The following is a 27977-nucleotide window of genomic DNA, read 5'->3' on the forward strand; positions in this document are numbered from 1 at the left end:
TGAAGGATGAATGAAGAAAACGCTGTTTTGAACAATTGTATATTTATTTTTTCTTAATTAAGCAAAAGTACAAAATTTTCAACTATTATTACATTTGCTCTCACAAAAACCATCACTTTTTAGCATGACGTCATGTCAGCCAAATTTACTAGCGCCATCTCTGGAGAGCATCTTTCGAAACCTCCAGACGATAGAGAGAGCCGTCTGGAAGATTGAAAAATTCGAGAACGCATTATCGTTTTTATACATATTATATGGGGACTGTTCTCAGGACAAGTGAGTTATTAACACATTTTTTTTACATGATTCGTATCTTATTCAGGAACCAGCGAGCCATGGTGGATATGATGCCATGGCGGTTGTTCTCGCTTCCTCGGTTAGGAACGTGGCTGAGTCTGCAGATTTTATGTTGTGACCATCTATATTTAAAAAATTTGGTTGGTGCTGCCATATACCTTACAGACTATCATGGCTCACAAAGGTATGCTTATAAATCTCATGTAAATCAATTAATACTTCTGCTGCAGTGCCTAACAAGTTAAGTTACCTAATTCTTAACATGAATATTGAATGCTACAATTTTATCCGTTCTGATCCGTGTTCAACATTCAATTCCCAAATCCGGCCCGCCCAGATCCGTTCTATTTTTCCAAATTTGGGATCCAATCCTATCCGGTCCACGGATTTATCCATGGATAACGGATTTATCCGGCCCATGAAGTGTTCTACTTTCAATGCCGGGACAATGTCGGGACATCAGACGGCGATGCTTCCAGCACGGTGTGGCAATACGGGTTCGCAGCGAGGGTGGAGGCGCGGAGTAGCCGACTGGTGCAGATGTGGTCGTTATTTGGCCGCGGGTGGGGGTCGCTGTGCTACCGTGGGTGATGACACGGGTCGCGGATGGGTGACGGCAGGAGGTGGGGAGCGAGCCGCACGCAGGCGCCGCCGCCGCCGCCGCCGACGGGGCTAGGATCGCCGACAGCGACAGTCGGCCGCCGCTCGCCGTCCCAGCGGTGTCCCGCCCCCGAGTCGGACGGTGCTGCAGGGTGCCGGAGACCTGACCCGACCCGACTACCGGTGACTGACAACATCCACGTCCCCGCTGGTGCTCCGTAACTGATCATGTGGTGACGTGAGACACATTGGTGCCGCAGGGCGTCGTGCCCGGTGCTGTAATCGGCCAACAGCTCTAACCAGAGCACAGCCCATCGCCCCGAACAATCGCCGTTTAACTGCGAAAGTCAAAACTAGTGAGAGCTTTACACTTATGTGGTGTTGAAACAGATGCATCCGCACGAATATACCGTCGATTAAGCGATTACTGATACCGCTAGTGCAGTTACAGTGGTTTAGCTTACACGAGGCTTCCCCGATGACCGAAGGCACGCGCTTCAATAGAGGCTCATCGGGCAGCGCGGACCTGGCGAGCTGACTTCTCAGACCTCAGAGTGGCCAGCGGCGCCGGTGTGGGTCGCATCAGCGGCCCGTAGGCCGTGCTGAGCTGGTGATCAGCAGGTGGTCAGCAGCAGGTCAGCAGACGGTCAGCAGGCGCTGGACCAGTCCTCAGAGACGGCGGTATGGGCAAGAAGAACTCCAAGCTGAAGCCGGAGACGGTGGAAACCCTGATGACGATGACCTACTGTGAGTATGTCTTTGGACCGGCTCCGGGAGCCCGAAGGACTTCGGGGTATATACTCGCATGCATACGTGCTCTTGAGTTTTGAACGATTTGTGCACGTGTAGATGACACTGGGTTGGGTTGTGAGCTTCAAAATCTGTTCTTAGATGTTGTGGTTTAATCAGCTAGGCACGTGGTTCAAAGTTTGTAAACGCAGTTGTACTTACCGTCACGTAATAACGTCACCTATCAAGAGCTATATAACGTCACCTAAAAGAGCGTACCGCCGAACAGACGGTGTCTAAAAAATAAACGATACGTACTTTTATTTATTGTTTTTCTTCGGAAGCTAAAAGTTGGCTAGCTAGAAGATAATTTACGAATCCGAGATGACATTTTCACATGACTAAAAACATCAAGTATTTCATTAAGTGCGATGAACAGTAGGTTGAAGTGTAGTGGTAACTGGTTATAGTAGGTACGACATTTAGCCTATAAAATTATTCAGAAGTTTCTTATTTTATAAACATTCTTATTGACTTTCGTTTAATGTTGGTAAGCTGATCATCATTTAAGTCTTTAAGAAAGAAAGACGTTTAATTAATATGCTTCAGAAAGTTAGGATTCCTAGGAAGCTAACTTCCAAAACTTCGGCTGCAAACTTCCAGCAGCTTGTCACATACCATTGGCAAAAATCGTGTTTGGTTACCACGCGCCTAAGTTTTTTGTGGTACAAAAATAGTGGTCAGATTTCCATGCACGCTGATATTTGAAAAAAAAAGATATAGTTGTTCAGACTACGAATAAAACAAATTATACGTAAAAGCATGCCCACCTACAAAAACTCGCTTCGTCCCTCATCTAAATGCACCAGCCGGCTGCGATGCACCTGTGCCATGCATTGAGATGTTCTGCTACATTTGTGTTAGTTACATACTATTACTGTATTGCGTTCCCGCTTGAATTCGGTTTCAGGACGTCTGATGATGTGATTTTCCTTTAACACCTTTTACCTAAACACTTTTACTCTACGTTTAGCGGTTCACGTCCATTTGTATTTGCATTGAAGAAAAACTGAAACGATCACACATGGTCAATTCTAAAATCAAATTTTGCAGTCTACATTATAGGTGTACCTCCAAACACCCGTTTTAATTATGTTCCCAGTGTTTTCAAAATGCCTTCAATGAATGTGCATTGTGCAAGGGATAGGTATGACCAATAGTAAGTAAGTAGCACTTAAATCAATATAAATGAATGTATTTCTGTAGGTTCAGCGCTCTGCCCTGCTTCTGAAAAATGTAAAGCTGAGAGCTTGGCAGGTTTGTATTCCCTTTCTGTGCGATATATACGGGCGCGTTGAATGACGTCCGGTCCCGCTCGAAAGGCGGCTCCATTTAGGGCGACGTGTCCAGCATCTGGGAGCACGCACTGGATATAGCCGATCTCATCGCAGCGCAGTCATAATTTATGGTCGGCCGTACATATAAGGAAGGTGCCAGTTGCCACTGCCAAAGCGAGAGCCAACGCCTCTCGTTGCACCAAAGGCTGACTACATAGGATTAACTGGAGGAAACCGTTTTCGCGAACTGTTTAGCAAACATGCTAACGTTGTTGGCCATTGTGAGGTGGAACAGGATTGTGAGTGAGCGTTTCTGACGTATAGCGACACTGCCAAACAATGACCGGAACGCTGGCGTTTCGCAGTACCCCTATAGAGCGCAATGGCACGAGATCGGTTTGTTTGGAAACGGTTACAAAGGCGCGATTATGTTGTGAAACAATGGCGACAGTCGACTCGTCGAGAGACGGATGTCGGTAGGGAACAGAATCCTGAAAATGTAAGAATTGTATGGGTGAATGTGACGAAGCATTCAAACGGGATTCAATAATCATAAAACAATCTGCTGGCGAGTGGTGCATACCGCGTTAGCAGACCACTTATGTCACATAAGCGGAGCCCCAGTGTAGCGGATAATATAAGGGCACCCGGGCCTCATTTTACCTACAATCACGATGTGACTGACAGAAGAGGGATTTGAGGTGCCAGACGTCACCCCTAGTCCTGTGAAGAATGCACTGTTGATATAATCTAGCTAGCAGGATGGCTAGATATAATCTAGCTAGCAGATCAATATCAACTACCCGACGCTTTGTTAGTAGAATCATATTTAAGTAACCATCCCACCCTAACATTGTTTTTTTACTTTTGAGTAGAGATAGCCAAATTGGGGTCCCTGGCTTGCACTTACCGGTTTGGGTACTCACAACATCGAGAAAGGCTTTAATTCGGAGATATTTAACTTCAAAGTTGCAGTACTTTGGATTCAGAGGGGCTATTGCATCTGAATGCCCCCTTTGAATTTGTGACGTCAGCGCAGATCTAGCGATTTTAAAATCTTATTCTAACATATTTGTGAAGCAGTGATGGTAGGTATATGTCGTTTGCGCGTAACATTTGCCACTCTTTTAAGATACCAAATTATTGCTTCCAAATGACGTCGTAAGAAAAGCGAAGACTCCGAAAAATAAGCAAATGTAATTGATCTAATATCTCAAAACCGGTTAGTATTCTTTAATGAAATTTGGTAGATGTTTATTTTTGCTCACTCTGAACCAAACGACATCACTTTTATGCCAATTTATTAGCTTTTTTGAAGGTGGGAGGGTCCCTTTAACGAGCCGACATGAATGAATGGCCCTATTTCGCAGGTGAAGTTCATTAAGTTGCAAAAATGTATATGAGAGATGGGAGCTCAACTACCAAAGAAAAGAAAAGAGAAAGAGAGAGATATATAGAGAGAGAAAGAGAGAGAGAGAGAGAGAGAGAAAGAGAGAGCGAGCGAGAGAGAGAGAGAGAGAGAGAGAGAGAGAGAGAGAGAGAGAGAGAGAGAGAGAGAGAGAGAGAGAGAGAGAGAGAGAGAGAGAGAGAGAGAGAGACGGACGGACAGACAGACAGACAGACAGACAGACAGACAGACAGACAGACAGACAGACAGACAGACAGACAGACAGACAGACAGACAGACAGACAGACAGACAGACAGACAGACAGACAGACAGACAGACAGACAGACAGACGGACGGACGGACGGACGGACGGACGGACGGACGGACGGACGGACGGACGGACGGACGGACGGACGGACGGACGGACGGACGGACGGACGGACGGACGGACGGACGGACGGACGGACGGACGGACGGACGGACGGACGGACGGACGGACGGACGGACGGACGGACGGACGGACGGACGGACGGACGGACGGACGGACGGACGGACGGACGGACGGACGGACGGACGGACGGACGGACGGACGGACGGACGGACGGACGGACGGACGGACGGACGGACGGACGGACGGACGGACGGACGGACGGACGGACGGACGGACGGACGGACGGACGGACGGACGGACGGACGGACGGACGGACGGACGGACGGACGGACGGACGGACGGACGGACGGACGGACGGACGGACGGACGGACGGACGGACGGACGGACGGACGGACGGACGGACGGACGGACGGACGGACGGACGGACGGACGGACGGACGGACGGACGGACGGACGGACGGACGGACGGACGGACGGACGGACGGACGGACGGACGGACGGACGGACGGACGGACGGACGGACGGACGGACGGACGGACGGACGGACGGACGGACGGACGGACGGACGGACGGACGGACGGACGGACGGACGGACGGACGGACGGACGGACGGACGGACGGACGGACGGACGGACGGACGGACGGACGGACGGACGGACGGACGGACGGACGGACGGACGGACGGACGGACGGACGGACGGACGGACGGACGGACGGACGGACGGACGGACGGACGGACGGACGGACGGACGGACGGACGGACGGACGGACGGACGGACGGACGGACGGACGGACGGACGGACGGACGGACGGACGGACGGACGGACGGACGGACGGACGGACGGACGGACGGACGGACGGACGGATGGCGCATGGCGCAAAGCTGTTCAACTTAATGACCTGCGCCAATGCAGCACAACTTGAGCACGACCGTGAAAAGTTCTTTCTGTCCGTTTCTGTAACTTCAACTGTTTTAAGGATATAAATAGGCTAGGTGCGTGCATATGTTGATACGATGAGCGAATCTAGCAATACCTAGCTATAGGCACAAATGCCTTATTTGCTAAGCTGAATTCTGCTGTAACACCTGTGATCGCTCTACAGTCTACATAATTTATACTTCTTTCACTCTGATCTCTCCACTCTGCTGTCGTCCCGGAGCGCGGCCATGAGCACCTACCGAGCCACGTGCTGACGCTGACGGTATATCGCGGCGCCGGCTCACGGCAGTCTCCAGCCGGCTCAGCCGTAATTGGGTTGGGCGGCTGGACAAGATGAGCCCACCGTCGCCCCATGCATCCGCCGCGCGACGCGACTAAGCTGCGACTGATGGGACAAACGAGTGCTGGATAGGCGCTGGAGGCGTGAGAGGAAGAGAGAAAAAGGAGAAGGAGGAGTGGAGAAGAGAGGGAGATAGAGGGAAATGAGGGAAGATGGGAAGGGGATGAGTATAAGGTTTTGATGACGAGGACGTATGGGAGGAACAGCAACAGGAATTTATTGGAAAACGAAAAAACAGGCGAATCGTGGACTGTTTAATTTAATCGGAACGTTGTTCTTAAATATGGACCCTATGTAGATGCATAACGAGAACACTGCAAAACGAATGTACTAACTACGCTCTACAGTTGGCAATACCTAGTTGATAATGTTTTCTTGGGAGCTTTCTAAAATACCTTTGCTGAACAACGTTGTATGGGGGCAAATTAGCACTATGTAGATTCGGAGTGCTGCAATAAGGATTAAGGATATTCTTTAATTCAAAGGGGAATTTCACCCTCAACATACACGGACGAACACTTCTAGCCGTCAGACATTGCAAACAGATGGAGAGTGTAGAAGGAAAAGGTCTTAGTACACCTACTGTAGGTATACTTACTACGTCATGGGCAGGGCCTGGTGGGCATTACAATATGCACATCGTGATTGGTGTCATGTGATTCAAGTCAATATCTTGTGAAAGCTCTGTCTTCCTACATGATGTGTTTCGGTACACTATTTGTTGTTGTTTTGTTAGTTGAAATTTTCTTTGTTCTGACATTGTTCTGTTCTTTCCTTACAGTTTCGGAAAAAGAGATCCGGCAATGGTGAGTGTTGTGTTGAACTGATGACTTACAAACCGTATTAGCTCATGTCTCATGAATGCACGTACCAATTTTAATTCAACAAATTTAGGATGTCAAACGTATACCTAAGTCTGGTTCAAGTCTACCGACACACCAATCGTTAATCTGTTCTCAATTTAACCCTCGCCGGCACAGGCCATTTTGCGTCCTTGGACGGCACAAGGGGGGGGTTGGTACGACCCCCCCTCGCGTTTGTCCCCTGATCGAGCTAGAGCTTCGCGGAAAAACGAGCGTGTTGCCCTTCACGAGAGAAAGCCGATAATACCCAATTTCAAGGTCCTAGGTCATCGGGTGACCTTCCAGGTCAGGTCAATGACCCGAAAACCGGGAAAATCGGGACCTGTTAGAAAGTCGTAAATTGTGACTGCTATGTGGTTTTCCGGGGTGCGATCACGAATATCGTGTTAGTTTTGATCAGAGATGATGTCTTTAAGCATTTAGACCAGGTCGGGTCAGGTCAGGTCAGGTAAATCGGTAGGGGTTGTGACGGGTATTCGTAATACGTGTCAACCGCCTCTGACAGCTTCGTAACATGTTAAGAAGGCACCAAAACTACTTCGTAAATGTTCAAATGGTTGCTAAATTCGAATTCAGCTCCAAAAACTAGCCTAGAAACATGTAAAACTCGAAAAAGTGAACCGAGGTCATCCGAGGTCACCAAAGGTCAATGACCTGACCTGACCTTCAGGTGACCTTGACACCCACCCTAATGTATGGGAGCAACATCAAATCACATGTTTGAACGTTTGAAACCACGAAAAGCTTGCAAACGCGCGGCTAATGCGAGCTGACATACGCCGAATCGCGATTCCGGCCAAACATGGTCTCGGAAAAAGGTCACAGGTCAAAGGTCATTTGGGTCAGGGTCATGAAATTTTCAGGGTAGGTGTAAAATTGATCAATGCGAGGGTGCTAAAAGTTTCGTTGCGATCGGCCGCTTTTTACGCGAGTTATTCGCGAAAAACCTTAGGGGGGTGCATCAGCCCCCCCCCCCCCCTGTGCCGGCGAGGGTTAAGGGGTTTGGCCAGCACTGACCAATGATCATGCTCGTATGATGTATTACCACCACACACGACTGGCGAGTATCAGTTTCACTGGTTCACTAGTAGGTACGTACCAGTGTCAGGGCGGCCGAGGTGAGAGGTGCCGCAGCGGTGGCGCCTGTGGCGGCGGCCTGGACGCCGCCACTCGGGGCCCAACGACCACCGGGAGCCGTTCGGACAAATCACCTCCCATCCATTCCGGCAACTGGCCACCGACCGGCGCCGCAGCCGCTGACCGTTCCTCTGCCTGCCGCCGCTGAGTGTGTCACCCTCCCAACGAGGACTGTTCCGCAGTGGGGTCTCAGGCCGTCCCACCGTGCCGCTCAGGCCGACCCACCGTGCCGCTCAGGCCGTCCCACCGTGCCGCTCAGGCCGATCCGCCGTGTCTCTCAGGCTGACCCGCCGTGCCGCTCAGGCCGACCCGCCGTGCCGCCACCGGGCGTTCTCCCGTGCCGCCGCCTACCGTTCTGCCATCCCACCATGCTTCTGACCGTCTAACCGTACATATCTGACTGTCCCATTATGTCCACCTGACCGTGCCGCCGTGCCTTTCGTTAATCCCCCCCCCCCCCCTCTTCTGACCGATACTCAACAATCCCGACACATGTGACGCCATTTGATGGTGGCTGGAACTCATGAACTGCTGGGTCTTGACGGGATGATGTGATTTTTTGGGGGAACTCTTTCGCTTAAGTGTATCAAATGCAGGTGACAAACATTCAGTCTGCTGTTTTTTCAGGCATAAAGGCTTCTTGAAGGATTGTCCAGACGGCCTCCTTACAGAGCAGGTATGTGAGTGAGAAGAGAGAGAGAGAGAGAGAGAGAGAGAGAGGGGAGGGAAACAGGAAGAAGGACAGAGACGCATGTCTACTGTCTAGCCATTTTGATCCTTTACATCAAGTCTGACGGTGTAATTACGGTCGGGTTCAGAGGCTCATCAGGCGCCGGTCTACCGGACGCTGTTTGATGCCGTGTCGTAATTGGAGACCCTATCAGATGAGTGGCAGGACGGAGCGAGGAAGCCAGACAGAGCAGCGTCAGTATATGACACGGTGGCTCACCGGAATAGACATGCCACGTGAAATGGCAGCACACAGGAGATGATATGGTAAAACTGGCGCCGTTCGCTGGAGGAGACGGCCAGACCTGCCGCCGAAAGTACCGACCTGCCGAGTATGCGGCGCTGTCCGCCGGTAGTGACGGAACGACCTGCTGCCGTCCGCTATTGGAAGTACGGGCCTACATGCTGCCGGTGGGGACGGACCGACCTGCCGCCGTCCATCGGCGCGAGCGCCAAGGCGGCGACGTCATTAGTAGCCGGCAGGAAGCCGTAGGAAGGGCCATTAGTCGAGAATCGAGCACCGAGCCGGTACGGTGCGCCGGAGTATTGGATCGCTGCTCTGACAAACACAGGCGCTCGCTAACTGATTGCTGACCATACGAGTAGCACGCACAAGAGAACACATGCTTACAGACTATTGGCACATATACGTTCATGGCGTAGAGGAAGGCCTGACAGCAAAAAGCAAAGGTGGTTTTAGAGCATATGACGGTTCGAAGGACCAAAAGATAAAGAACAGGTTCTCGGAAAGCTAAGATATTATCTTGGGCTCTCAAATCCCAATACAGTGCATGTGTACTGTCATCAGCACCCGATAGTTTAACCCTCCCCGGCCGAGGGGGGGGGCGGGTGCCGCCCCCCCCCCCATAGGGTTTTTTCGCGCTAGCTCCGAACACGCTGGCGATAGAGAGCTGAAACTTGGCATACCTGACCTTTGATTCAAGCCGCATCTTTTGACACCAACTGCATTTTTGGGTCAGGTCAGGTCACTGACCTATGACGTCATAAGTGAACCTCTGCACGGTCTTCAGATGTCGCAACTTCGCAACGCCCTCACTGCCAGAGGAGATGTCACAGGGAAATGAAACTTGCAGGATCTAGTATCCATTATGAGTCTCACAACTTGTATATCTCGGATTTTTCCTAAAGGTCATATGAGGTCAGGTCATTTTCGTGACCTCACCATTATAAGTCAATGGGGAAAAATGAAAACTGCTATTCTGGCGCCGGGAACGATCTCCAACTATCTCAAGCACACAGAATCGTGATTTGATGCACTCCTTGCAAGGTTAGATGCGTCACTTTTGCAATGTTGACCTTGCGTGACGTCATTTATGACGTCATCAAGGTCATATTAGTTTTTCGTCAATAACTCTTGATCAAATTGAGCTAGCGAGTCGAAAAAGCCACCAATGGACTCAGGAAGACCTGCCGAATCGAATGATATGCGACATGACCTCTTTCGACCAACTTCGTGACCTGGGGGTGCTGACCTGACCTTGACCTGAGGTCAACACCCCAAGTTGATCTGACCCGGACAAAAAGTATATCATTCGACGCGCCTGAGCGAGGCGAACACGATGCTGCCAAAATCGCGGCTCTGCGGCCGTTTTTTGCGAAGTTATTCACCAAAAACTGAACCGTACCCTGGGGCACTTGACCTGACCTCAGAGGTCACCGGTTGACCTAGGACCTTAAAATCGGGTACCAATCTTTGCGTCTCGTAACGGCGCACACGCTCGTTTTTTCCGCGACGCGCTAGCTCCACCAGGGGCGAAACGGCGAGGGGGGGGGTCGTACCCGCCCCCCCCCCTCGGCCGGCGCGTATGTAGAAAACCAATAGGTCCGGCGAGGGTTAATAACGGGAGCGTGCTCTCAGCGTTGGTCATCAGCCGCGTCCGGTCGGGAGGTCGGTGGTGTTGGCCGAAGGATCCACAAGGCGAGCTGACTGATGTCCCCCTACATCTTCGACCGGCACCCTCGGCTGCATGGCTTATCTGCTCTTTATGGGCGCCCAGCCATCATAATACCATCACCAAATGCGTTCAGGAATATAGGCTGGCTTTTAAATGTCGGCGAACTGAGCGGCATTATATCCTGCAGAAATGATGGCCAATAGCGGAAGGTTATTGGCCGCAGAATCGTTCGGTCGTCCCTGGACGCACAATAACGTAACAGGCTCTCTGGCACGCAGCCAGGAAGCCGTCCAAGCAATAGCCCGGCGCCACGGCGCGATCGTCAAACAGTTGCATTAACTGATGCCGTGGATGGGAGCCTTAGGCAAAGGTCAAGAGTGTCTGCGAGCTACACAAACTGTCACATGAGTGACTGTTTCAGCGGCAAAACGGCACAATGAACTCGATATGAACTCGACATGCAGTAATATCGCTGATGTTAAGTTAAATAAGGTGTACTAACTATGGTCATATCATCCCCCGCACTACAGAGTCTATCACTATGGAGCTTGTATGCAAATGAAAATCTCCAATTAGGCACTAGTGACTTTATATTGGCATATAAACTTTCGGTACTATGTTGTGATGAGTGCCATGTCACTGTGCCATCACTAGTGTGCGCCATGGCTATGAACTCAGAGATGCGATAGCCATGCCACGTTGTCGTTCGTCTGCGACATTTCTCAACAATTTCCAGAAACACCATCAAAATACATCAGATGCCATCAGCCTTGGGACCGTTTCGGCCATTCGTTTTGATGCTTTTAGCCGAGCTACTCGGAGCCAATGGCCAAAGTAGCCGGATAGACGGCAAGTGGAGCGGAAATATTACCGCATTTGATAGCTGCCTGCCCGGACCGTTCAGCCATGTTCGAACACGCTACTGACTATTCTGGGCAGATATATGGTACACTTATTATGAAATGGTGAGCCTCGGATACCACCCTGTACTAATTATTAATTCATTGAGGTTCATTAAGTATGTTGCAATGAATATGCGGAATACATATTGTACTCGCCCGTATGATTTCTTCCTACTAGTAGGTACGTATTACGTAAAACGTGTCTCACAAAATGTGGTTTGGTTTCAGGGGTTCATCAACATATACAAGCAGTTTTTCCCGCAGGGCGACCCGACCCGGTTCGCCACTCTCGTGTTCCGGGTGTTCGACGAAAACAAGGTGAGGACCGCAGCTATAAGGCACGTGAAAGGAATGAGAGTCCTTTTTCAGTTCGTTCAGACGTTCTGCGAAAGTCTCATGTATTAGGAGGGTGTATAATTGATATGCATGCAACCCTCTTTACAATGGTAGCCCTTTGGCGCACGTTCGCACGCGCCAAGGGCGCACCCCCGGCAGCATCACGTCCAAAATTTAATACGAGCTATGTGTTAGGGTGGCCCGCACATGTCCTGAAAATTGCACGGCTGTAGGTCAACGGACGCCGCCGCAATAAGCGCTAAAAAAGTGACTACGTCGTATAGTATGTGCTACAGTATAGTTTAGTATTTTTTACTATAGTATAGCGCATAATATTTTTTTGTAGTATGTGCTACTGCATATGACTCATGTTTGCCTTACATCGAAGGCATTTGCTACCCATGTGATTAGTCTATTTACGGTCTTGCAATCAGGAAAACAAACTCCCTCGTGACATTAGCCTTCGGCCAGAAGCCATCAAAGCCATGCGGTGTGCCGCCGTAAAAAAATATCTGAACAGATTTTGTCTAGTAATACCGCCGGCCCACCCCGAACCCCTCCCCGACCCCACCCTGAGCCTGTCCAATTACTGTCTGGGGCGTTATCAGCCGGTGCAGCGCCAGTGCCCCGGGCCATATCCATCGACCCCGTATTGATATGGGCCGAGTGCTATACGGCGGCCCACCTGGCGCCGGCCTATGACGCACCCGGGCCGTCCCATACTGCACCCTATCTGGGCCGACACTCGCCCCCTACCCCACTGTCCACTCACTGCTGCGGATATCGCACCGACAGCGCGGCCTCTTACCGAGGAAAGGTCGCAATAAATAGTCTGTGAGCACGGAGCTACACAGTCTGACACAAAGCTATCAAGCATCACTCGTTTACTTGCTGATACGAACATGGCCACTGACTCTACATAAAGTTGATTTTTTCACATCACACAGCTGCCGCCCTTGATTGACCCCAGCCACTGCGGAGGACGTGTCTGCATTACTGTGGAGGCTGCACGTAGACCGTGACGTGACCCGTGACGTGGCCATGTCGTTTACAGGACGGCAGCATCACGTTCGAGGAGTTTATCCGAGCGTTATCCATCACGTCAAGAGGAAGTCTGGACGAAAAACTACACTGTAAGTATGCAATATGCATGCAAGGTCCTGCCATAGTTATTTATTACACTATGGTCCTGCTTAGATGCCTAACGGACGTCCTCAAGACTCAGTTGCACCCAAAATGTTTGCACTGGTGATAAATAACCTAATACAGCACATTATAAATAGCTTTATATTTATTACTGAACTTCGGGAAACACAACTGAAGGCCCTTTCGAAGTTTGAAGTGAAGACAGACACCAGACTATATAAATGAGGATTGCATCATGGACTTCATCATTGACTTCAGACGCCTGATCAGCTAATTTCGGGTGAGCATGAAGTTTTAGAGTTTGTTCCTCAAAAGTTCCCTGGAGACGGACACAGCCTGCACCAATCCCATCGACTTCATCTGGCCTGTACCCCTCTGCGATTACCTGCAGGTCATTCCCATCTACAGAAACTTAAAAGCGTGCCTACTTATCAATTCCATTAGAGAATGACACATATCCCTGACACTTGACTTCCGTTCCGAGCTCTCTGACACTGACATGTGATGTAGTTCAGTGACAGCGCGCGACGTGTAGCTGACACCGGGTCATGTCATCCGGCCGACGGACACCGAGTCGTACCCTATCACGCGATGTTGCCAAGGCTCTCAGCTGATCCGACTGGCTGCCGGCATTCGCATGTTAATGCCAGGACGTTGCATGTCACTTCAACCCGTCACGACGCTGCAGATAGTCTGCAGGAAGTCTTGGAGACAGTTGGTAACCGTATACGTGCCCATGAAACAGGCTAAGTTGAGATCGAGCGCAGCATGCGTATGAAACATAATGATTTGTCGCGAAGGAAAGCTATTCCTTTGGTGCCAAGATGATATGTTTGTTTATGAAACAACAATAACGTGAATCTCGTTATCTTCCGTCGCTTCTCTTTCTCACACACCAAGGTCCAAGCTTCATCATCCATCCGTGGGCGTAAACGTCCAATTCGTCTTTCTGAGCCACCCTTTCACACCGTCTAACTCCTTCCGTTATCGTCCTTTGCATTTCCTTCTCCGCCCGTCCTTCTCCGCTAGGCCTCAATTCTGAACCACGCAAACCACACATCCACCGTTCCCCGGTCGGCGTCCGCTGCACCTAATAACGCTCGCAGCTCGATGAAAAGTTGCCCGGGGCGGCTCACTCCATCCCCGGCCCGGCTCAGTCGAGAGGCAGAGCCGCCGGGAGCTGCCGGGAGCCGCCAGGAGCCACCGGGAGCCGCCAGGAACCGCCACTCCACGCAGGACAAAGACGGCTTGCACTGCACGCTAGCAGTGACGACCACATGAATGGCATTGTGTTAGGAAAGTTACAACAGCACACCGACATTGCACCATGAGGAAATTCTAGAAAACAAGCATATTTCATCAAACCATCTATTCATAACCATTTCCCTGTATTTCGGGGCTCAAACACATACTTGACAGGTCACGCATTGTACACAGTGCAGTAAAAAAAACGCTCCCATCTCCATTCCCCTATTTGCTCCCTTTGCCCCCACGAGACAGGTATCTCGCTAGTTCAGGGTCAGACATAGGGTCACGGTCCAGGCCCTGGGCAATAAACTGTGCCCGCATTTCCTGATAGAGCTCGCGATACTTTTTCAGAAGGTCTGTCGACCTAGGAAGCTGCTCCGTCTCTATCATCCGAGAAGGGGTTTCGGTATCTGTTAGGATCGTGGCGAGGTCGTTCACAGCAATATCGGAGCCTTTGTCGTCATGCGTATCGAGTAAGCATTCGTGGTCGTTCCTGTTTCTCGATTCACACGAGTTTTCACTGCCCCCAGCTTGCCAGTTGGTGTCGTCCTTGTCGTTGGGCTCGATGCTGCTTCCAGTTGTGTGGGCTGCTCCCATGAGGATTGACGTGGCGTTACCACGGAGCACGGCAAGCGACACTCGCTGAAAGAGGTACTCTGTAGCCCTCCTGTCGCCGCTTTCACGTGCTATTCGCCGACCTACGTCCTTCAAGAACTGGACAGTGGACTGTCCCAGTGAGCCACTCGTTTCGACGGCGATGGGCTGGAACTTGAAACGCCTTTCCAGCGCTCCATAGCGGCGCCTCTTCCGGCTTTCGGCGGCTTCTGCTGCAGCTCCTGCATGGACCGCCGATTTACCGATGATGTAGCTGGCGTATGTATCGACGCAGGTGCTATCCCATATAAGGCACTTGCCTTCGGTGAAGGGGAAGGTGGTCATCCCATCCGGGCGCCGGCCGTCGCCGCGATCAAGGCCTGTTGGTTCCAGCACTGATGGCATGCCTGCACTGTGCAGGGCGCGTTTTATGACATCATTCAGCGCGGAGTGTCGCGGCAGACGGCCCGCACTCAGTTGGCAAGACAGCGAGTGCAGCCCCAGGGTGTCGACGGTGGATCCGCACCGGCAGCGGTGAGGAGCACATACCGGAGCGCCGACTCGAAGAGCAACAGCTACTCTGAGAGTTTCATGGTCGAGAAGTGTTCCGAGACTGGGCACAGGCAGTGCGTTCAGCCATGCACCGGAGTGCGGCTGCGCTGCTGCGTGAAGTCGGGCACGGTGTCTGTCATCGGGACTAGCCTCGAGCAGCTTCGCAGCTTCAGCGGCTGCCGCGGTTAGATCTCAAACGCGCTGCCGTCCCTGTTCGGAGGCGTCCGGGAGCTCGAGCCCAGTCTCCACTTTCCACCGTTGGTGCGACGATGTCTCGAGCCGATCGATGCTCTCTGCCATGCTGGGGATGATGTCCATGATCAGGGGAGCGGAGGATCTTAGCGATGCAATATATGCTGGAAGAGCTAAGTCAGAGACCCTCCGGATTCCAAGTCCACCCAGACTCACAGGTAGAGTAGCCTGTCGCCATGATTCACCTTGCAGTGCCACGTTTGTGACAGCCGTGATGCCTTGCCGAACAAGCTCGTCAATTTCTGAGAGGATTGTTGCACTACGAAATGCAGGAGTGCTGCGGAGAAGGTACAGGAGACGTGGTGCGCACACATAATTTTTCAGGAGATAGAATGCTTGATGCGCTTCTTCGAGACACTGCACTCGGCTCACGAGTTTGTTGACGAGCTTGCTTCCCGGTCAAAAGCTGTGCCTTCACTTGATCGTCGCAGATTGGTGCGCCAAGGAGCTGTAGTTCCTCGGGACGCGTCAGACGGATGTCAGGCAATAGCTCTGTTAGTCTGAGCAGCGCATCTGGCTGCCAAACCTCTCTGTCGGCTCCCAGCAGAACCAGCTCGCACTTACTGCCATTGACCTGCAGTCCTTTATCGGCAAGTTGTTCCTTGATGCGTCCAATGTTGCTGGTAACCTGATCGAGTGGTCCTCCCACTGTGCCGTCATCCAGGTACCATACGTTCAGGTCAGAGTCGATACCCTGTGATATGTCGTCAATGGCCATGGAGAAGAGAAGAGAGCTCAGAGGGTCTCCTTGCTGGATTCCTGTGCGGGACCAGACCTTCGAATCTCCGATGTATAGCGGTGACGCAGTTGCATATGCTTGCCAGATGAGCGGGTAGATGGAAGGTACTCTGGCGCGGGCGGTTTCGAGCATGGTGTCCCGCCTTACGGAGTTGAAGGCGTTGCTGACGTCAAGTTTGATGATGGCCGTGGGCTGGGCTGAGCTTACGGCGTGCTTCACAAAGGCTCGAACAGCGTGAACAGCAGCTTCGCACCCATTGCGCGTTGCAACCCCAAGTTGGATGGGTCTCAGCTCGGTCCCGATGCGTCTGGACACACTGTTGGCTGCCACTTTAGCAGCAATTCGCCTGAAGACGCTACCGATGGCAATCGGCCGCAGGCCTCCCGTTTTCTTCCGCAGCGCTACCAAGGAGGCACCGAAGAAGGCCCGCAGAGCGAATTCCGGGATCTGGCCGCTGAGTGCGAGATTCGTCAGAGCTGTAAGCGCTGTGAGAAGTCGCGCTCCAGCCTCGGCGGTGGGCTTAGCCACAAGGCATTGCAGGTGAGCTGGTCGGATGCCGTCCAGGCCAGCGCTCGAGCTTCGAGGGAAAGAGCTGATTGCCTTTAAGACATCGGCTTCAGTCGCAACCAGTGAGGCTGTGCTGGCATCAGGTGGCTCGAGATTGCGGAGATCAGGAGGCGGTTCAGGATGTTTGTCGGCGATGCTTTCAATTACTTCAACGGTAGGGCTCGCGAATGAGTCGTCTGAGGTAATGATTCGCAGAGCTCCCCGCACGTCGCCGTCAGCCAGCTTTGACGACACGTGTCTGGAGAGATCAGCATTAGTGTCGCTCGTTTTGCGGCGAGATGCTGCTGGACGGCTGCCGTCCTTCTCGAAGAGGTCATCATTCGCGAAGTTGGCGATGTTCTCGCGAATTGCAGCTGTAAGCGTTTTGTGGCGTACTTTGTTTCTTCGCGTCTTAGGTGCTTTGATGACTGCGTAAGCGAAGCTGAGAAATGACTTCCAAGCCCTAGGTGAGCCATCAGTTATCACAGTTGTGATACACTGTGCTAGCGTGTCGGCGACAGCAATGCGTGCACTTTTTGGTATGTGAGGAAGAACTCGGCCTCGGCCATGACGCTTGAGGTCAGCTATGAAGTCGGCGAGGTCATCCGGTTCTGTGCCGCTGCTTCCTTTTCTGTTTGGACACCGCTCACCAAAGCGGCAGCTGGTGCATTGCCGTCCATTCTTTGCACAGCTGCACCCAGTGCATGGCCTAGTGGAGCATTTGCAGCATTCCTTTTTAGGCATAAAAAGTTACGTATAATATCAAATAATGCCGGAGAAATACCTACACCAAATACGGTGTATCTCCGTTGAAGCCAAGTGAGCGAAGGGAGTGATAAACTTTCAGCGCGCGATCATTAATGAAAAATCGAGCAATGTAGGTCAGCTTCGTCTACTCGAATTGTATGGATTTTACCGAAAATATTATATTTTTACAAGCTTATATCTTCATAACCATTTTAGCCTATTTATTCATTATTTATCAAGCCTTTCATTGGGCTATTTTCAATCACTTTTTATACCTTCTTGAGCTCACCAGAACCTTGCCTTCATGTGTTAAGCGCAGTTCCGCCCGCGAAACAACCTTGCTCCTTGCTCTCCTGCCTCCTCCCTTTCTCTCCCTCCTCTCCCTTTCTCTCCCTTCTCTCTCTCTCTCTCTCTCTCTCTCTCTCTCTCTCTCTCTCTCTCTCTCTCTCTCTCTCTCTCTCTCTCTCTCTCTCTCTCTCTCTCTCTCTCTCTCTCCCAGGAGGTCTCTCCCGTGTCCCGGGTGAGCCTAGCCGCCGCCCCGGCGATGAACGTTCCGACACCCCGTCACCGCGGGACGCCAATTGATGATAACAAATACGCCGAGACATGCCACGCGGCCGACACTGATATTGGCAACCGACACTTACCCGAATGGATAGCCGCTCTCTCAAAGACGGATGGCGCTCCGAGGCCCTTTGACATGCAAATTCGATAGCAGCCCAGAGCCTTTCCGACACCCTGGTTCTTTGAAGTGGTGGTAGTGGACCCAGGCCTAAATTTGTATCAAGGAAGCATAATATGCTTGTCAGTAATACCACAGGCTTTGACGCCACATAAAGGCGAAAAGCAGAACAAAGTCGATGCGGAGAGCTGGTTTCCATACCTATCAGTATCTTCAGAACACTGGCGATAGCAGCATGGCGAACAGCTCAGCTCATATCCTGGACAGGGGACACAGAGCACCATTTGCTTTTAAAAGTAACCACAAGCATAAATATCGTCATGCTTCGCTTCGACATAAAATAAATCTCTATATTACGTCTTCTTAGAACTGATCTGTGATGGTGTGCGATTTTTCGAGCCAGCTTAGCAGGGATTAGAATTTCTCCAGAGCCGCTCTGCCGGGCTGCGGCCGGCGGGACTTCGCTGGCGGCGGCTGATTTCGTTCGACCGCCGATATGGTCGATCCCGCCTGTGTCGATGTCGTGTCACTGCGGGCTCGCGATGGGCCCGGCCGGGGCGGGCTGCTGCAGGCGGCCCGGGCGGGGCGGGGCGGGGCGGGGCGGCTCGCTGATGAACTGGGTGACAGCCCGTCAGTCGGACCGGCCGGGCTGCTGTCTGCCACCAGTCGCCCGCGCACGATGGATGGCCCTCCTCTCCGGCCAGATAGTGTTCTTCCCTAGACAGACTCGTCCATCACCGCCGTCCCGCGCGGCTGGCCCTCAACGCCCCGGCAAAATAAAGACGTTAACTGCCTTGCCCCCGCACAAAGCTGAGCCCCTCAGCCATTTAGAAAATTAAGTTCATATCTCCCGAAAGTAAGTTTGTCTTAGATACAATGAGATTAAATTCACTAGATGTTCCAGCGCATTACGTGTTCCATGCCGCAAACGCTGGATAGTGGACATATTGTTCAAATGTGTTCGTGTAGTCATTAGTTTTCGATGTTCGAATCAAACACAAAAACCGACAGCTCGTATGTGATCTACAATTTCAAGGCGTCCAGCATTGACTTGATATATAAACCATTGCAAAATGGCATGATTCAACGATATAGGCTTCTATAGTCCTGAAACTGAAGTGCAGCCTATAACCGCAAGAATGAGCACCAACTTTGCCGATGTTAACTCTACACAAAGATATTTTCAACTTTGTCAACTGTTACACCACTCAAACACAATCATTCAAAAGTTTGCGGCCGCTGACGTCCCGGCTCTATCGAGCGTCGGTATCATCTATCGCTTGCCTCTGTGTTGGCCCATAAACTGGCGCAGGCGGCCCCTTCCCACGCCCCCGGTGCCGCGGCGATCGACAAAACTGGCGCAGCCGAGGCGGTGTCGGCGCGTCTCCTCGCCACCATCTGCAACTGCCGGCCGTGCTCCCGAACGGCAGGCGACTGACGATCCTCCACCGAGCGAAGGCAAAGGTCACACAGGAAATAATGATCGAAAAAAGACACACGGGACAATGGCCATGATCGGACAACGGACACATGACAGACAGTGTTGTAAATTGAGAGGCAGCTCGCATAGAGACCATATTTCCTTTGATTTAGTGGAACGGTATGGCCTGGACTACGTGGGATGTAGATAACTAGTTACCATGAAGAGTGATTGATTCTACTTGCAAGCATTCGTAGAAAATGTTTTAGTTGGGCTCAAGACAGGAAGTTCAATTGTATCCTTTGGCGGTATTTACGCATTGATAAAGATTCAATTTATGGTTAAGTTGCGCAATACCCATTAAGCTGTTATGCTACTCGCTAAAATAACGAATGGTATCGGAAACATGGAACAAAATACCGATTGATATCGGAAACAGCAGCCCAGCAGTGATGAATACCAGAAAAGTAAGCGAAACGCATTTCCTGTTTTCCCTTAACCCTGGAATTAAATCACTTCAAGGTTATTATAAGCAGAGATATAGCAAAATTGGCGCCCTCATCACTCTCAATTACACTCAACACTAAACACTTAGCAATCAGTATTCACCCATCCGCCATTTTCTGAGACATTTCCCTCTGTCCGTCCGTCCGCCCGAGCTCAAGTGGTCTGTGCCGGGCGAGCTCCCGAGCCAGAAATAGCCTGGGAGGGTAGGCTGCACCGCAATACTCCGGTGCTCGGCGGGTCTACCTACCGATGCTGCCTGAAGGACCGAGCGGCAAATATGGACTCGTGATCGTCAGGCATATTAGATTGGAGACATTCATCCAGTGTCGAGCTGGAGCTGGCGATTGGTGTGAAAAAGATGCTTTTTAGTCAGTGTAGCATACTCGTATTATGTCTGAATGACTTATTATACGTTCTCAAGGAGCGCTACTACAAACACTCGGTGGTGGCCGACTTCGTGTTACGTCAGAAACATTTTTAGCCACAGTTACCTAATACCTTATACCTTATACCTTTAACTCTACAAAATAAGCATATGCAAGCTTAACTTACATGCTCTTAATGAATAATAAGAAGTTGAAAGGGTCACCTCTCTGTTCAAGGATAACATCAGGGGCTTATTTTTGCCAGATTTATAAGATTGGCGTCAGTAAAATCAGCCCCTGTTCCCTGTTGAATATAGACAGGCAATTCGAAGTTCAATGTTTAAATTTCAGAGATAGTTCATTCATCGTTATACTGATTATTCATTATCTTCATTGTGTTATTATTCATGTATGCATATTGAGGTGATTGTGTGGTAGCATGTGTGTGAATGCATCATGAATGCATATGCGTCTCTAGACTCAAAATGCAATCCGTCGCATTTAACATGATCTTTCTGTTTAGTAATGCATGTTTATCGTTTAATAAATGCACTGAGACTCGATTCAAAACTCAACAGGGCCGTGATTACTTATTACGACTTCTTGTTTTCACCATTTTTATGTCCAGGAAAATTCTCAAGCTGTTTATCAGCCTCGATCACGACAGCATACCGCTGTGGTTTGAGACCTCACCATTTATGTCTGGTTATGTCGTCTATATCGTCTATGTCGACCCGCTGCAGCGAAGAATCAGGTGACATTCGCTCCGGTTATCGTTGGCGCTGTGGATCACGCTGAGTAGGTCAGCAGGTCGGGCCTGGGAGGACCCTGTGGCCGGCTGGCAGTCACTCACCGGCCCTGTTTGATGGCAGTCAGGAAGGGAAGACCGGCTCGTTCTTTTGACAGACGCCAGGCCGCCGGGTCCGACCGCACCCGCTCGGTGCCCCGCTGCCTTATTTGCTCGTTGTCGATCCGTCCCTCCGCACACCCTGACCTCGATAGCGGCTCTATATTGCTCTGTATTACTCGGCCGTCGGTGAAATGTCGCGCTACCTCGATCCTTCAAACACGCTCAACGACTCACCATGTCCCCTGGGGCGCATTTAGCACATACCTTCCCGCGGGGCCCCAGAAATTTAGCTGAGGTCAATAGAGGGAGGGCGACCACTGCACCAAACGCTCATTGTTCATCGCACATCGCGAGGTATTGACTCTGTACGAGTACGTGTGTATGTGTGTGTCCACTGGCTGAAGTGCTGACGGCAGACGGGCGCTCTGATGACTGCTCGCTGACGTGGCCAGTCGATGGCCTGAGTCGGGGTGGCCGGCCACCGCGATGGTCAACACTGGTGACCGGCCGCTCGATGACACAGCAGACGACAGAAAACCGTCTGATGACACAGCAGACGACAGAAGACGACAGAGGCAATCGCTGCTAACACGGCAGACGGCAGACAACTGTCTGATAACACAGCAGACGACAGAGGCAGTCTCTGACAATACGGTAGATGGCATGGATGGCATCCTCTGATAGAACAGTACACGACAATGCCAATGTAGACGACAATGCCAGTAAAAGGCTGTCTCTGATAACACAGCAAACCACAGAAAACTGTCTGGTGACACAACAGACTGCAGAAAACTGTCTGATGATTGTGGACGACAGACGGCCGTATGGTACATACAGCAGACGACTAAAACAGATCACAGACGAATGACGACGCAGCAGGCAACAAACATCCGTTGCGTAGTGTGGCACAACTGACGAGTCATGGCCACTTGGCGATAGCAGCAGACAACAGTCAACCGTCTGACGACAAAGCAGACAACAGCCCACCGTCTGATGACCAAGCAGACAACAGCCCACTGTCTGATGACCAAGCAGACAACAGACAACCGTATGATGAAACAACGTACAACAGCCGGTCGATTGATGAGACAGTAGACGATTGGTGGCCGCCTGATAACACAATTGACAGCACTGACAAAAGGCCGCTCATATCAGACGACCGACGGGGCTCAAACGCTGTTGCATGACGCAATAGCTGTCAATATTTGCGGTCGACTCCCAATGAGATCGGTGTCACTATCGAGCGAGACGTAAGAGTGACAGGCAATCGATATGATATTTTGCAAGATATGATATTTTACAATGTAAAAATATGCTCAGAAGCTTAAGAAGTTTTGTTTCGAGCTATCAAAATCGAAACGGTTTGCTAGTTTGTATGGAATAACAGGCGTCGTTTATTACATATTAGTTGGTTGTCTTAAGTCCGCCTTTTCAGTAAACGGTAGCTAAATATGAAACCAATTAAGTCTACTATTTTCTGTGTGGAGTTTCTTGGAGAAGGGCTTAGCACATAAGTATTATCCTAAATAAATTGTTGAACGTTTTCGGTAAGCACTTATCTTCGTTGAATCCTTGGTTTGACGAGTGGCGACGGCGGTGGTGGGGTAGGCAGCGGGGACGGGTGCGGCCCTGTCGCTGGCTTAATTAGCTCACTCACAGCGTCTCCGGAGGCTGTCGGAGCGAGCGGAGCGTCCCCGGGGCGCGTTTGGCCGCAATTCAGCGGCACGGCTCGCCGTCCGACGCCACGATTTATGAGTCTCAGTTTCACCGACGGGCCTAAACGGCCGGGCGGCGCAGCGCCGGCGGCGGTGGTGGTCGACCAGCATCCCCGCACGCGGCGGCTTCACCGCCAGCTCCAGCGCCGGTCACAGACGCAGTCGAATCCTCACTCCAACAACACCCCGGCAGCCCTCTGAACTGTGCACTGACCTACACCAGCTGAACTGCTAAACGTTTCCGGGTGCGATCAACAAAGAAAGGGACAGAGCACTTTGGCCTGTAGGCTTACTTCATAATCACTATTAAGCATTGACTATGAGTGCTCACTGCTCTTGTTCACTTTGATTTGGCACGTTGATGCGGCTTTAATGACCTCGCGCTGGTTTATGCTGTGCTCAATAATCTGCCGGTCTAGACAGTGTGTCTAAGCCAGTCTGCCGGCGCTGCTGAGCTGACGCCGGTTTCCGTGTCGACAGGGGCGTTCCGGCTGTATGACGTCGACAACGATGGCTTCATCACGCGCGCCGAGATGTACAACATTGTCGAGGCCATCTGCCAGATGGTGGTAGGTTCACCGCACATAGTTCACCGCACACAAGTTGAGCAGACTGCAAGCTGATTCAACGTACACGAGTCGGACGGGCTACTTTATCTTATACCAGCACCGGGCGTAAATTATTGAAATAAGCCAGAGCTATGGATCTACTCCCGTAAGTAATACCCCGCGGATGTTATTTTTCGTCTTTCATTCCGCTGTCTGACTAGTTTACTTTCAATTGTTCTGCGTTCACCCTCTGGAGCTTCTTTCCCACTTCTTGGGGCGAACCTTTACCTTTCTACCGGAGACAAGAAATAAATGGCGCGATATAGATCTGATGGGAAATATTTCACCCGTTCTGCCTCGTCCGGAGCTCATTTACATACTGATAAACGACTTGACTGTGGGAAAGGCCATCACATTCCTGATACCTCAAATGATCCCGGGCTTATCCCCATGAAATTCGGGATGAGATTCATGATGAGATAGTGGTTCTGTCGTCCATAGGGCGTTCAAGCTATTCCAAATGGTCATTGATATGCTATACAGCGCCACACAGTCAATATGCCTATACCACAATGAAGACCGCAATAGAAATAAGGGGATAATAATTGGTCTGCATTAGTTCAAAAGGATATCGCATGACTATTAGCTAGCATTTATTAAATGCACCGCTAATACGTCACAGACGAAGTATATGCACATTCACGAACGGAGCAACCCAACAGCTTGTAAATCGAGAACGACTAAAAGTTGTAGGTGTAAGGACACAGGGGAAAGATACCTCTCTGTCCATGTGCTCTCCATCCTCGGTCCGTTCTGTAAGTGGTTTATCCAATAGCGACATTCCCCAGTGTCCCCTTAGGACCACTGGACTGTCTCGCTGGCTTCAAAGGACGACCGCCTAAATTAAGCAGTCGCGACACTGGGGCTCATTGGCGTGCCGCTTTATCCGGCTTTAGGGCCAGTTAGCCGGCGGTCTGTCGCGAACTGGCCCTGTCTGCTGTCTGGCCGTATTACAGTTCCGCCGGGCCGCCGCGCCGGGCCGCCGCGGGCCGCTCACTCACCGAGCCGCCAAATGGACGGCTGTCCCGGCCCGACCGGCCGCCGGTAGCTCAGCCGAGTGCGCCGCGCTAGGCCGACATAAGGCCGCTATCGCCGCGGACCAGAGCCAGCTAATGCCGTCAGGAGAGCCGCCCGTCCGTCCTAACAGGCAGTTAAGAGGGGCAGAGCACCCAAACCGCTACCCACTCGCCTCTGCACTGGTCAACAGAGCATGGTAGAGTTTCAGAGCCGCTACCCCCGCGTCTCTGACGCCTCTGTCACAGTCAGCAGAGAGGGGAGAGCAGAGAATAAGAGCCGCCCCCTCCTGCAAAGGTCACGTAGCCCTGGCATGCACTCGTTCCGTCGTCAGGCGCTCTGATGGCCTCCTTTCAAAACACTCGGGCATTGCCAGGTCAGGCGCGCAGCACAATTTCCGGACCCACGGGACCATCACCAGCTCATTTGCCAAATTATCGGCGGCCTTTGCTAGCAGCCAAGTGGACCATTCACAGGAAATGGGCGGAATGAGCGTCTCTATCAGCACGGCCCACTGTTGATTTTCCGCTTGAGGGTGTACAGAGCTCAATGAGCGTCCTGAAATAACACGCGTCTCTGCGTTATGACGTTTATTGACATTGTGTAATTGGGTGCACATCGTTCTTTTCAACAAAGGCGGGTTGCTCATAGCAATTTACGCCTTGAGGACGTAGTGCGCACGCCTTGAGGACGTAGTGCGTACATTTACAACCTTGACCATTTTTGCAGTTTGTTCGCTATTTCCTTATGGCTTCGCAGTTCTGTGTAAGTGTGATTGCTTAGTACTTAAACTATTAAATGCGCTAAATTTATTTTACCTCTCTCATATTCCATGTGAGGGATGGCATATAACGTTTGGATAAATTGCTATGCTTCATGAACTAAGCTACATTAATGGTTCTGACTGCTACAGATTTTCATAAGATTAACGTAGTCGAATATGCAAGCTATGTAAGTGAAGCAAGCAGATCACGTTTCTGGTTCGCACTGCACAGTGTCAGGCTCCGTGTTTTTAATATCCCCGGCTGTTCCGTCCGCCCCCAGGGCCAGCCGATAGACGGCGAGAAGAGCTCACAACGCGTGGACAAGATCTTCGACTCGATGGACAAGGACAACGACGAAAAGCTGACCCTGGAGGAGTTCAAGGAGGGCTCCAAGGCCGACCCTCGCATCGTGCAGGCGCTCAGCATCTGCGACTCCAACAACTGACAGTCGTCGGGCGGCGGGCGGCGCGAGTACCTCTGACCGCCCCCGCCGCCGCCCCCGCCCACCGAGCCGCCGCTGTGCCACCGGCCACGGGTGGTCTGTGGCCTCGGCTGAGGTCGGCCGGCTGACGTCTACTTTGCACTGAGGGCCGGTCTGTGGCCTCAGCTGAGGGCTGCCTGACGGCTCTGGTGGACTGAGGGCCGGTCTGGGGCCTCGCCTGAGGTCGGCCGGCTGACAGCTCTAGTGTGGACTGAAGGCCGGTCTGTGGCCTCAGCTGAGGAGGGCTGCCTGACGGCTCTGGTGTGGACTGAAGGCCGGTCTGTGGCCTCAGCTGAGGGCTGCCTGACGGCTCTGGTGTGGACTGAGGGGTCAGTCGGCGAAGCGGGAACGGTCATGGACAGGGGCAAATATGCCAAATGCCAGCGAGATTCGATCGGGTTGTGGCGCAAAGACAGTGACATCGCTGAGGGCAAGTGGAAGAATGTAGCCGATAGCAGACTGTGAGCGGGCGGACAGCTCAGAGGGGTACTGAGCGGCGGGCGGACAGATCAGCGGGACAGTGAGCGGAGAGGGGACAGCTGGGACAGTCAGCGGGAGGAGGACAGTGCACAGCGGTCTTGCATCCTGTGACGGTGCCGATGGTGAGAGGACAGTCAGCGTCCGGGTCGCCGGCCCCAGTCCGTCAGCAGTTTTCTGACTGTATAGCAAATTGCGACGGCGGGGATTAGAGGCACGCGCCGAAATCCAATTCACGCGAGTGTTCGCGCCAATGACAGACGAGTGTGTGTCTTATCGCTACACTGGAGATCAACAGCTGGGAGAGGAGCGCAAAGAGTGTGAGCTGAGGGCAGACGTGCCGTGTCTAGTAACCTGCGCCGTCATCTGTTGGAGAGAGTGGGTGTCAGCCCGGCGCTGTCTTGAGTGTCCTGTTAGACGACGAGCAGTGAGAGCTACCGGCTTAATCGAGTGACATGCCTCCTGAGACCCCGTGACGAAAGGCGCAACCTGCGGGACGTGCCCAGCAGTGTGTTAAAACCTGTCCGGTATCATGACCTCAGTCATGCTGTAACAAATCTTCTTGCTATTCCATTCCGATGTTGACGGGAAGTTTGCTGGCGGCGCTGTGTTCCCGCATCTGTCTACGGTCGGTGAGCCACGCCGCTTCTCGTGGCCGTTATGCATGGCGGGTCATTCTATCCGATACAGCAATGTGGATCAGTTTCGGTGTGGCGATGAACGAACATCGTGCCTCGGCGATACGAGTAGACGAGGCACATCGCTTACTTTTGCAGTTGGAGGAGTAGAAATTTGGCAATACGCCCTATATATTAGAGCTAAATGTATTTGAACATTTCATATGATGAATAAAAATATTGAAGAATGAAGTAAATGCACTCAGAACGTTCAGCCCCCGAATGCTCGGTCGCCGAAATGCCGTTTTTTCTTATGTCATGCGGGGAAGGCACTTATGAACTGCGGAGGTCCGGTCATCGCAGTCAGACTGTCGGTCAAGAGAAACAGCCGCCCTCTGCCGTCTTCAAACGTCTCCCTGGTGTCCCATTAAACTCTCTAAATGCCTTACTATTCACCCGGGCATTTAATGTCCATCAGTGTCCCACCACTCACCCGCCAACTGCCCCCACCCACCAGGCCAACTGCTCATCAACACTGCAGCTTCCAGATGATATTTAAATCCACGGACTGTCCCTCTGTCGCTCTATTTATAGATCGCCAATTTTCCGGCTGACTTGATGCAGTCCGATGGCATAATGATGCAGCATTTCTCTTCAGCATTTACTGATTCATTCACTCCAGAGTCGAAAGATTCTGAAACGTGATACACACAAAAAGTAGACAAAAAGTACAGAAACGATCGATA

The 27977-nt window shown here is 51.6% G+C and overlaps 1 protein-coding gene across 5 annotated transcripts; it reads left to right on the forward strand.

Moving 5' to 3' along the window:
- Positions 1 to 137: 137 nt before the first annotated feature.
- On the forward strand, positions 138 to 27492 carry LOC122380934 (frequenin-1-like). 5 transcript variants are annotated; one of them, XR_006256425.1, is made up of 8 exons: positions 177 to 276; positions 6806 to 6830; positions 8652 to 8700; positions 11800 to 11889; positions 12962 to 13040; positions 23751 to 23839; positions 25937 to 26398; positions 26453 to 27492. XR_006256425.1 is itself a non-coding variant. In XM_043364582.1 (8 exons), exons 2-8 carry the CDS (start codon positions 1581 to 1583, stop codon positions 26099 to 26101), a joined length of 561 nt encoding a protein of 186 aa, XP_043220517.1. In that variant the 5' UTR covers positions 181 to 276; positions 1386 to 1580; the 3' UTR covers positions 26102 to 27492. The 5 variants fall into 5 exon arrangements, 4 of the variants coding, with proteins under 4 accessions (XP_043220520.1, XP_043220517.1, XP_043220518.1 ...); XM_043364582.1 differs by adding an exon at positions 1386 to 1644 and having other exon boundaries at positions 181 to 276; positions 25937 to 27492; XM_043364584.1 differs by adding an exon at positions 1288 to 1644 and having other exon boundaries at positions 229 to 276; positions 25937 to 27492.
- Positions 27493 to 27977: the final 485 nt, after the last annotated feature.

The sequence above is a fragment of the Amphibalanus amphitrite genome, unplaced genomic scaffold (genome assembly GCF_019059575.1).
Source record: "Amphibalanus amphitrite isolate SeventyFive unplaced genomic scaffold, NRLGWU_Aamphi_draft 000109F_arrow, whole genome shotgun sequence".
NCBI lineage: Eukaryota > Metazoa > Arthropoda > Thecostraca > Balanomorpha > Balanidae > Amphibalanus > Amphibalanus amphitrite.

Excerpts from the sequence above, each read along its gene's own strand:
- LOC122380934 (XM_043364582.1), top strand. The coding sequence starts at position 1,581 with ATGGGCAAGAAGAACTCCAAGCTGAAGCCGGAGACGGTGGAAACCCTG. Across the intron at positions 8,701-11,799 it reads ACGGCCTCCTTACAGAGCAG|GGGTTCATCAACATATACAA; the intron begins GTATGTGAGTGA and ends GTTTGGTTTCAG. Across the intron at positions 13,041-23,750 it reads TCTGGACGAAAAACTACACT|GGGCGTTCCGGCTGTATGAC; the intron begins GTAAGTATGCAA and ends CCGTGTCGACAG.